This window comes from Sinocyclocheilus grahami, unplaced genomic scaffold (assembly GCF_001515645.1).
Source record: "Sinocyclocheilus grahami isolate Dianchi unplaced genomic scaffold, SAMN03320097.WGS_v1.1 scaffold1713.1, whole genome shotgun sequence".
Lineage (NCBI taxonomy): Eukaryota > Metazoa > Chordata > Actinopteri > Cypriniformes > Cyprinidae > Sinocyclocheilus > Sinocyclocheilus grahami.
The window spans coordinates 51929-63561 of NW_015506892.1; the positions used below are offsets into that span (position 1 = coordinate 51929).

Genomic DNA, 11633 nt, shown 5'->3' on the forward strand with positions numbered 1-11633 from the left:
TAGTTACTGATGCAGTGTGAAACTCTTCAATAGTTTCAGTCGCACATGAATGTGTGCTGCTGTTATCTGCAAAAGATTTGAGTTGAATTGATGCTTTTAATGACTTTGCATAAATCAGTAGGTTTTTCTTCATGGACTTAAGCAAAATAGTTCTTAATACCAATATGCTTGCATTACTTAAGCATTATAAATATTAGTTTATAAACAAATGCCAATTGGCCAAATTAAGTGCAGTCGGGTTTCTGCAAATAAAAAGAGTTAACTCAAAGGTTTGCATATTAACATTGTATCAGTTAATGAAATACAGTTTTTCACTGTAAGTTTAAACAGTTCTGTAAAACCTAAAATGTTGCTACTGTATTTTTCACTGTAAAGTTCTGGCAACCATAGCTGCCGGTATTTTACCGTAAATTTACCGGGGTTTTTTACAGTGTAGGATGATACCCACAGGAAAAACAGTGCATACGGCAAACTCCCAGTCCGTATCACGTATCATATCACGTTTAGAAAGAGTTGTGTAATGTTCATACCTTGAGTCCTCAGTTCCGTTTAGAAATGTCAGCTGAAATTACATCATCGTAGCGTAAATCACTAAACACGATTAGAAATGTCCGTTGAGCACGAGTAGAGGTCATAACTTGCGTTATATTCAGTTCAAAATAAAGAAACCCACCCCTAAATACAAACAAATGAAATACAATTAACAAACATTACAATTTTATAATAATAAACAACAAGACATGGCTTATCTTGAAATCTCCATTTTAATCTGGTTAGTTGCTCTCCAAACACTCCTCAGTGGGAGAATCAAACACACCAAACACCACTTCAGTGGAAGATTCCATCACTCCAAACACAGCAACTGCGGAAAATTAAAGCACTTCAAACATGGCTCTGATCACAACTTTAGCGGAAGATTCATCACTCCAAACAAGAGACTGAAACGGGACACTCGAACACTCATAGCACGTTTTCACAGGGAGAACTCAATATGAATCGGAGGACATAAGATTAAGGCATGTGAAACGCAGTTATAACTCATAACAACTGAACATTACTCTTTCCACTTCAGCCCTGATGTCACAATCCCCATCAAGAATACCAACTCACTATTTAAAGGGTTAGTTCACCCAAATATAAAAATGACCCCATGATTTACTCACCCTCAAGCCATACTAGGTGTATATGACTTTCTTATTTCTTCACATTTTTCATCACAGGAATAAATTACATTTTAAAATATGTTCAAACAGTTCAGCAGTTGTTTTAAATTGTAATAATATTTCAAAAATTTTATCAAATAAATGCAGCCTTGGTGAGCATATAAGACATCTTTTATATATTGATCTCTGACAAGCTACATAGTAGTTTTATGTTTCTACATAAATTTTTACTGTTTTTCATAGTGTTACTTTTCAGGCAAATTGCTTGGAACCCAATGTCATTTAATCTGACCCACAACAACAACAACAAAAAACTAATTATTTTTTTCTTTCTTTCTTTTTTTTTTTTTAATCCAACAGGAGAGTTAACATTATAATTAAGGCTTTGTATGCCATTTTTTATGAGTTCTTAAGAACCGGTGGTTATCTTGCGTTACATAAGACAAAAGGACAGCGAAATACCACATCTCTCATTCAAAGACACTGAGCAGTGACATAGGAACATCATACACCAAAAAATGAGTGGTTCCCAACCACGTTCATTGAGGCCCCCCCAACACTGCATATTTTGTATCCCTGCGTCTCAATTCACCTACATATACTAAGCCCTAAAATTATGCACTCTTTTTCTGAAGAAAAAGTACATACCTTTGAGTGTGTAGCAAAAGAGTAGGCAAGCTTTGGGACATACTATCCCATCATAAAACTTAAAACTTTGTCTTTTACGGACGCTCTCTGATGCATCCTGACACCATAAACTGACCTGTCAATCATCTTGTCACAGTTATTATCCTCCACATTTCATTACTTTTCAAAAGAAAAAGTGGGTCTTTCATGTGGAGACTCTCTTCATATTAATGGATAATGATGCATTTAAAAATAAGTAAAAAATAAATAAGCTATTGCAGATTAAATACAACACGGATAACACTAAATATATATTTTTTATCAGGTTAAATTTAGATTATTAGTCACTCATCCTCAGTTGCGATAATCTGCCATGTTTTATAGTTTTTTAACGGTTTGTACTCGTGTTTGTAGTTCTGAACAAATCCTCGTCCAAGTGCAGTGGGCTGTGGGCTATATTAGCCTTTATAGTGTGCATGAATGCACACTTTGAAAACCTACCGGAAATAGTAGATCATCAACATACTATGTTTTGGGACACACTTATTTTAATCTCACATACTATTTAGGATGGATAGTATGAACATTGAGACGCAGGGTGTGTTGCCTTTGTCTGACACACCCATTTCAGGTCTTGGAGTCTCTACTAATGAGCTGATGATCTGAATCAGGTGTGTTTGGTTACGAGACATGGAAAATGTGCAGTGTTGCGGGGCCTCCAGGAATGTGGTTGGGAACCACTAAGTTATACATTTAGTCCTATAGGTGCTGAACACTAACAATCCCAAATACCCAACTGTATTCTAGAAATGAGTCAGAAAAATGCATCTATTTTTATAATCTATTTATCAGGAGTAATTGGAAATATAATTTTTATAATTAATAATTGATTAATCATTCAACCCTGCACTATGTGGATTTACTGACTGAATATGACACTGTGTGTTTTATAGTGTGGATCATGGAGGAGGGTTCAGGATTACAGCAGGACTACAAAAATGTATGTCTACACACACACACACACACACACACACACACGTTTACTTAGCTTTCTAAATGGGGACATTACATAGACTTTATTGTTTTTATATGCAGATAGTTATACATTTTACAACCTCTAACCTCTAGTTAAGTAGGTACACACTAGTGATGCGCGGATGGCGGTTATATCTGCGGGTCGGGTAATAAAAAATGCATTTTGATTATTCGCGGGTGAATAAGATAAATCATTAATGATGGAAATATTAGCTGCATTTTCTAAAATATGAATGTGTTTTAAATGGGCTACAAAAATTGAAAAAACGGTAAATTAACATATTAAAGTTATTCAACAAAACATTATTTAGTCAAGAGCAGTGAAGGATTTTCTCTGTCTTTTGTTGTTTGATTAATATTAATGACAGACAGCACAGCTTTATTAGGCTGCTGTCACAAGACCTATTTCACAGATCCAATAGGCCTTTCGCAACCGTTTACATTAACTTAAGACAAAACCGACAGCGCTTATGAGAAGGACGAGGACGACCATTTTGATGTAATTTTGTGTGTATTTGGCCGCTTAAAGGGATAGTTCACCCCAAAATGAAAATTAGGCTGTGTTTTACTCACCCCCGATGCATCCTGGCTGTGCATGACTTTCTTCTTTCAGACGAATCCAGTCGGAGTTATATTAAATATTGTCTTTGATCTTTCAAGCTCTATCGTTGCACTCAGCGGGTGTTGCATTCCTTCGGTTCAAAAGACGTGAAATAAAAAGCACCCTTCCACAAAAAAAGTGTCTCACACGGCTCCGGGGGGTGAACAAAGGCCTCCTGTAGCGAATCCATGCGTTTTTGTAAGACAAATATCCATATTCAAAATGTAATAATCACTTGAATCTAGCTTGCGCTCACTGTTATACACGGAAGCAGTTCCGGGCGGATGACGTATGAGGTCGGCGTTGCGCATGCGCTGCTCAGAAGTGACACACTCGGAGAGATCGAAACAAAACAACGGTCACTAATTAGAAGTACAAAACGAGGATTTGTAAAGAAGAATGTCGGAGGATTTGGATATAAGCCAAGAGGACACTGGTTTTCCTTTGCTAAAGTAAGGAAACTTTGCTTCCTTTGCTCCTGTAAACAAACGTTGGTTTTCACGAGACTCACCGGCGCATGTGCAGCGCTGACCTCATACGTCATGCTCCCGGAGCTGCTTCTGTGTACAACTGCTGGCGCAAGCTAGATTAAAGTGATTATTACATTTTGAATATGGATATTTTTCTTACAAAAACGCATGGATTCGCTACAGGAGGCCTTTGTTCATCCCCGGAGCCGTGTGAGACACTTACTTTTTTTTGTGGAAGGGTGCTTTTTATTTCACGTCTTTTGAACCGAAGCACTGCAACACCCGCTGAGTACAACAATAGAGCTTGAAAGATCAAAGACCATTTTTTATATAACTTCGACTGGATTCGTCTGAAAGAAGAAAGTCATACACACCTAGAATGAATTGAGGGTGAGTAATTTATGGGCTAATTTTCATTTTTGGGTGAACTAACCCTTTATGAGCAACAAGCTCAATTTGGTACTCGCAGCGCGCACTTTGGATGTGACTGAACGCACAAAAAGTGCCTCTGGAGCGCACGAGTACCGAATGACTTAAAAAGACGTGAAAATAATAAATTTTTGTGGCGATGCAACAATGACCGATTAGGCAAGTGACAATTCTGTCAACTGTACCCAGTACAGTGTACCTATGGGCGGCGGGATAGCAGGTGCTCCAGCAACCCCCTAAAAAGACCATAGCAACCCCATACAATACAACGTGACTTGCAGTTGCACATTTCGTAATGTCATAGCATTTTATTTTAAAAATGGATCGGTTCCTTGTGCCAAGCAGGCCTACCCCCGACTAGTTAACTAGACGTTTATATTAAATTGATTAATATAATAACCTACTAAACCATCTTTTAATAAGCATTTAGGCGTATTATAGCCTATATTCCATGCAAAAGTAATGATTATGAATGCGTCAGGTGAAAAGGAGACATTTAAAATATTTATTACTAAACTAGTGCTTTCTCAGTCGGTGTCGGCTGCAAACACCGGTGTTGTACCGAATTCTGCACCCCTGCCAGATTATGCATCCCCTCGTTGAAATCGCTATCTGATTGCCTAATCCCAACCCCACCCCTAATCCTAACCCCTCTCCCACACCTACTCCTTAACCGACCAATACTAGGGGATGCATAATCTGGCAGGGTGCAGAATTCGGCACTACACCGGTGTGGCTCATTGTTGTGACGCGCTCCATCCTGCATGAGAGACAGCAGAAAGCACATCCAAAAATGACGGAGTACTTTAAGTTCTTTCCGCAGGAAAAAAAAAATTATTGCCCAGGCGCCCCCATGCATGTTATAGTAGCTAAGCATGATAATACTCCCTCACTCCTCATTAACACTTGAAATTCACCTATATAGCGATGTTGTTATTAATATAAATAATAATAACAATAACCTGTTTGGTCATATTTACTATTAAATGCTCAGCTCCCCCTGTCATTTATCTAGCACCCCCTCAGCACCTGCGTTCAGAATTCCCCCGAGTGCACCGAGACACGAGCTAAAGTCTTGTATCGCAGCGAGCAGCAGCTCTAGATGCACCGATGTGAAGAGAAGGTCAAAGAGAGAAGTGAATGAGAATGACTGCGGACCTGATTCAGGACCTGATTAAACATAATTCTATTATACAGAGAATTGTGAAATTCTTTCTGGGTTTATTTCTTTTTCCAAAACGTTCCAGGGCTGGAAATTGCTGTTTTAAAATCCATGACTGTTCCAGGTTTTTCATGACCGTATGAACCCTGAATGTGACGATCGGGTGCGGTTATCTAAATCAGACAAAAATACAGGTGTGGGTGGATAATTAGTTTGAAGCTGCAGATTCGGGTGACGTTTTATCTCGTCCGCGCCTCACTAGTACACACACAGCTTTAGTGTTTGATATATAAATGTCTGTCTTCTTGTGTTCAGATGCCTGTGATCTCACAGTGGATCCAGACACAGCACACAATCATCTCATTCTGTCTGAGGAAAACAGAAAGGTGACACATGTGAGAGAATATCAGTCATATCCTGATCATCCAGAGAGATTTGACAAGACTCTTCAAGTTCTGTGTAGAGAGAGTCTGTCTGGACGCTCTTACTGGGAGGCTGAATTGAGTGGAGATGCTGTTATATCAGTGACATATAAAGGAATCAACAGGAAAGGACGGAGTGATGATTGTGTGTTTGGACGCAATAAGAACTCCTGGAGTCTGAGACGCTCTAATGACAAATTCACTGTGTGTCACAATAACAAGTTCACCGACATACGTGTCTCTTTAGGCTCATGTAGGAGAGTAGGAGTGTACGTGGACGTGTCAGATGGCACTCTGTCCTTCTACAGTGTCTCTGACACGCACACACTCACACAGTTGCACACATTCACCTCCACATTCACTGAGTCTCTCTGCGCTGGATTTAGGGTGTATGGTTTGAACTCCTCAGTGTCTCTATGCGAGATTAAAAAACCTGTGAGCAACAGCAAAGATGACACACCCAGCCCACTCTCTCTTTGAACTGTTGCCCTCTGGCTGCTGCTACAGGGCACTGACCACCTGAACAGCCAGGCACTAGATCATTTTCCCCCCAACAGGCTATATTCAGCCTGAACAGTTAAAACTCTCATGACTATACAGTATCCACCATAACTATGCATTTGTAAATAACCTAAAAATTGTTTATTTGTAAATTACATAAACAGTACACTTACAAATAGTGTATCTGTACATCCATTAAACAATTGTTTTTCCTCTCTATATTTCTATTGCACTGTAAAAACATGAATTTAGCTGTTTGCTCAGTTTACTTAAAAAAAGTAAGCTAAAGCAACACAAATCTTTAATGTCTCTTTCATTTAGTTGTATTTTATTTGTTAAATTAAATTATACTTGTGAAATGTTAAGCTAACTTAATCCATTTGTGTTGGGACTACATGAAGCATTTTTGTTGCATTGACTGAAACTGGGCAGTGGCATTCTAGTTCCCAGCATGCTTTGCATAGGGCTGTATCAGGAGCATAAATGTTGAAATTAAGTGCTATTTAATGTGTTTTTTGAAAAGATCTGTTATTTGTGTAATATTTAGTTATGTTATATTTATCCTGAGTTTGAGTCTAGGGGCCTCATTTATAAAATGTTGCGCAGAAACCATCCTAAATTTGAACCTGCGATCATCTCTCAAATATGCGTACGTGTGATTCACAGTATGAACATATGCACAGAAAACACACCTACGCCTCTCAGATGTGAAATCTATGAATCGTAAATGATCTTGAACTTGTGCGCAACTGAATGGTTTCAGCTCTCTGCCTTGTAAACTCCTAATTAATGTCATTAACATAAAAGATCATCCAAATGCTTTAATTCAGAACAGCGAGCTGCAAGAACAGCTTACATTTCCAGAAACCTGCAGTACTCCAACAAGAAAAAGTGAGTACGTCTGCTCAGACCGTTAACGGCTGGTCTGGTAATACAGTACATCGACGGGCAGGACAAATGCTCGACTATCATTCATCGACCTCAAATATGGCTTATCGTCAGAAATATGTAAGTATTGGCAACTTTGCACGGCCGCTCAATCTAATGTTAGCCTAGAGAAATGTCTGCTATTCAAGTGTCTGTGGAGTGTGGAAACTGAACAGTAGCTCACTGCAGGACAGATGGAGGCGCCGGTGTTGTGTCCATTTTCGACTCCCTGCCAAATTATTACCCCCCTACTTGAAATCGCTACTTGATTGCTTACCATCTTACAGGAGCTCATTGGTAGATGTTGTTTCGTCTATACAGACGACATGGTCGTGTATCCGGCGTTGTGTATGTTCAGGATCACTTTGGGCATTTAGGGCAGCTGTTTGCAAAACTGGAAACTTGAAAAAAATGTAACCTGTTAAAAAAGGTCCCTTTCGTTCCTGGGTCATGTCATCTCAGAAGGAAGTGTAAAGACTGAACCCTCTAAAGCACAAAGTATATTTGGTTTTTGTATGCGTACGCTAGCGAATGCGTGTTGTTGTGGGCAGTCAATACATGTGCTCTTGAAAGCTTCATCCATGTCCAGAGTCTGCTCTATCTTTCCCCACAAGTTATGACCGATAACAAATATTTTTTAACTCTTTTAAACCAAATCTAGGCTCTCTCATATCCTCTCGCTCACAAGCGCTTGTCAATGCAGCTGTCTGTTGTTGTTGTTGTTCTGTCTCTTTAATTTCGTTCTCTACTGTGAAACACCAGCCCGCGACAGTGCTGCCACCTTGTGCAACAACTGATTACAGCAAAATAACTTCAATGTGCATGTGCGACCTGCACATAAAAATCAAATGGTGTGTGTACTATTCTGATGACAAAATTCGCATCACGCGCACTGTACGCTGACCCTCGCGTACGCTTAAAAAGTGAAGTATACTTTGAGCTAAATGCTGAAGCCATCCATAACTTGCCAACTGCCAAGAATGTGAAGGAAGTCCTCTCAGAAGGAAGGATTCTTTGGCTTTGTATCACCACTTTATACCTAACTATTCTGAGCACTCAGCACCTCTTCATGCCCTTAAAGAGAAGCATGTCTTGTGGGTATGGTCTCGGGAGCGCCAACAATCATTTGAGCGTCTAAACTAAAGGAAGCCCTGCAAAGAGCTCCCATACTTAGTCCTCCAGATTTCAGTCAGCTCTTCAGAGTGCAAACAGATGCCAGTGCATTGGCTTAGGAGCTGTATTAACGCAGGAAACGGAACAAGGTGAAGATGTAGCAGCATACACTTGCAGGCTGCTGAAAAGTCCCACTCTACAGCTGAGAAAGAGAGTCTTGCTGTGGTATGGGCTCTGGAGAAGGACCTCGAAGGAGTACCTCGAAGGACGACATTTAGATGTGCTTACAGGCCATTCTGTCCTCACTTAGGTTTTTAATCATGTTTTAATCAATTCATAAACCTATGAACTGAGAGGACATAAGGCACGGCAGAAAGAGGATGTTATTCTCCAGCGTCTCTCCAATGAAGCCAAAAGTTCTGATGCAAATCCAAGCCGTCCCCGTTAAGTCATAACCCCCATACAAGAATGACATGCAATTTCTGCCCAAAATATAATTGTTTGAATCAGGTTTCTAAACTGCATCTTCCATTTGTTTGACAGATAAATTCCATCCCAAACTCATAGCAGTGAATGTCATTCAGAACGGTCTCTGCAGATTAGTAAAAAGAGTACATGACTGATGAAGTTTCCTGAAGGCACTGAATACACATCAAAAACACAACGGAAAAACATGATGCTTTACAAAAAGTTTTTACTTGTTTGCTGGTCAAAGGCACGTTTGTAAAATGCAATGGAATAAAATCATCCACAGTTGTTCTGGAGAAATCTTACAAACATATAAAGACACTTTTAAAGGCAGTTCTAGATTTGTCCTCAACTCTTTCAGTCCACGAGAGCAAACACACAGCATGTGCTACACATCAGAGGTCATGCTCCGGCAGCCAATGATCCTGCTGCACATCATCGCTAACACCCATCTGCAGTATTTCTGACTGTAACATCTACAGTAACAGCAGAGCTGGTGATCTGATTACATCTGTGAACGCTGACTAGCATGGACTGAGTTGAAAAAGAAACGGACATGCAGACCAACACAATGCTGTAACAATGTTTGCTGATTAGGCTGAAAAGAAAACGCTATAAAATAAGATCCAAAACCGTAGCATCAAAATTATACATTCACAATATTGATATGAACTTAAATCTTACAGAAATCTTACAAACATATAAAGACACTTTTAAAGGCAGTTCTAGATTTGTCCTCAACTCTTTCAGTCCACGAGAGCAAACACACAGCATGTGCTACACATCAGAGGTCATGCTCCGGCAGCCAATGATCCTGCTGCACATCATCGCTAACACCCATCTGCAGTATTTCTGACTGTAACATCTACAGTAACAGCAGAGCTGGTGATCTGATTACATCTGTGAACGCTGACTAGCATGGACTGAGTTGAAAAAGAAACGGACATGCAGACCAACACAATGCTGTAACAATGTTTGCTGATTAGGCTGAAAAGAAAACGCTATAAAATAAGATCCAAAACCGTAGCATCAAAATTATACATTCACAATATTGATATGAACTTCAACAATTCAATTTAAAAATCTGCAAGTCAAAGTATTTGATTGTAAATGTAAACACAAGCGTTATGAATTTAAGAATCATCTTTTCCTTGGTGAGATCTGATCATTTGAAGAAGCGCAAACGGTCTTGCTGTAGGACATCAGATGCAATCGTGGTTTCATTCCCATCAAATTCCATCGTGGAGACTGGGACCTTTGTCAATTATTAATATCAATCCAACTCAAATATAATATCAAGGACATGATATTCAATTCAATCAATAATTTAAAAGTTAGATATTAGTTATTCTGCCCTGTAACGGTTCTATTTGTTTTGGCGTTTAGAGTGGGCTCAGTCTTGTTATGGGACGTGACTGAGAACACAGGACATCTGTGGATGAGATGTGGATTCCCGTGTGATTCTGGGAAGCTGTGGTCCGTGTCACGTGACGGCGTAAGATGCTCACACTGTTCTGGAGGGCAAGCGCTGTTTGTACATGCCAGCCAGAGCCTTGGCGGCGGAGTAGATCATCTGCCGGCGGGACATGCCAGTGAAGGCCTGGTGCCAGTCTGTGCGGCTGACGTTGGGCACGCTTCTCTCCAGAACCTCCCCGACCGTCACCAGCAGACCGGACCAGCGCAGGTTATAGTCTGGAGGAGTCAGTGCCTGCGCCTGCGGGAGAACATCACACACCAGCGTGTTAGTATGACAGCACTAAACATGCATCGCTTTAAACAGAGTTTAGTGCTCTTTAGCTGTTAGTGTAGCACTCAGTGTTATTGTGGCTTATTGTGGCTAGGGCTGGGTGATTTTTCCAATTTTATTGATTAATTTGAATTTAATGTTTTGCCAGGATTTTATTTTTTATAAATCGAGGAATCATGATTTTGAATAGAAATATTACCAAACGTTAGAATTAGACACTTTGACAGTATGCCAATATGATAACAGTAAAGAGAAGAGAATGATTAACCGCTCATGTGTGACGCGCTCAGTGAAGGACCATTAATATATCGCTGGGTGTCATTCACACTGAATGCGCTTTTGAGTTGACAAAGATGCGACGCAGCAGTGGAAGAGGAAACGCATGCAAGAAGATGTTTACACAGAAAAAACAAGGGGAAAGCAGCGCAATCAAATAAAAAAACCTGTAAAGAACTACTAGTGTATGTCTGATATTTCATGTCTGCATCACGGTGACAGACTGGAAGCTGCTGTTCATTGTTTTTACAGAGCATTTAAAGTTAATATTAGGCACTGGTTAATAATGTAGACACTGGTGTTATACCTTCAGTCATTTTTTACATTTGAATTACCTTGACTTTTGAGAATTTTTAAAGCATTTTCCTCGTATTATTTCTGAACATATGTATAAGACGAGTTTGTATAATTAGTTGTAGTTCATGCATCTTTTCTGCAAAAATATTTAAAGGGGTCATATGATGCGATTTCAATTGTTCCTTTCTCTTTGGAGTGTTACAAGCTCTTGGTGCATAAAGAAGATCTGTAAAGTTGCAAAGACTAAAGTCTCAAATCCAAAGAGATATTCTTTGTTATTAGTTTAAGTATTTGCTATTGACTGTTCAAATGCGGAGTTTTGCGCAGCGCAGAGTAATGCGTCGTGTGTGTGTGTGTGAGTGTGTGTGTGTGTGTGTGTGTGTGAGTGAGTGTGT

At 39.7% G+C, this 11633-nt stretch overlaps 2 protein-coding genes across 4 annotated transcripts in view; one reads left to right on the top strand and one right to left on the bottom strand.

The window, feature by feature from the left end:
• Nucleotides 1-6594, top strand: part of LOC107572182 (protein NLRC3-like) — a 46182-nt gene extending 39588 nt beyond the window's left edge. Inside the window, exons 9-10 of the mRNA XM_016258600.1 lie at nucleotides 2744-2790; nucleotides 5803-6594. Coding sequence (XP_016114086.1) covers nucleotides 2744-2790; nucleotides 5803-6389 — 634 coding nt within the window. The 3' untranslated portion in view covers nucleotides 6390-6594. The remainder of the gene's footprint in view (nucleotides 1-2743; nucleotides 2791-5802) is intronic.
• A 3014-nt stretch (nucleotides 6595-9608) lies between these two features.
• The window catches only part of LOC107572184 (protein PRRC1), a 17001-nt gene continuing 14976 nt past the window's right edge, over nucleotides 9609-11633 (bottom strand). For all 3 annotated transcript variants that reach the window (XM_016258602.1, XM_016258604.1, XM_016258603.1), the window contains exon 9: nucleotides 9609-10632. In XM_016258602.1, the coding sequence (XP_016114088.1) occupies nucleotides 10423-10632 (210 nt within the window). In that variant the 3' untranslated portion in view covers nucleotides 9609-10422. The remainder of the gene's footprint in view (nucleotides 10633-11633) is intronic.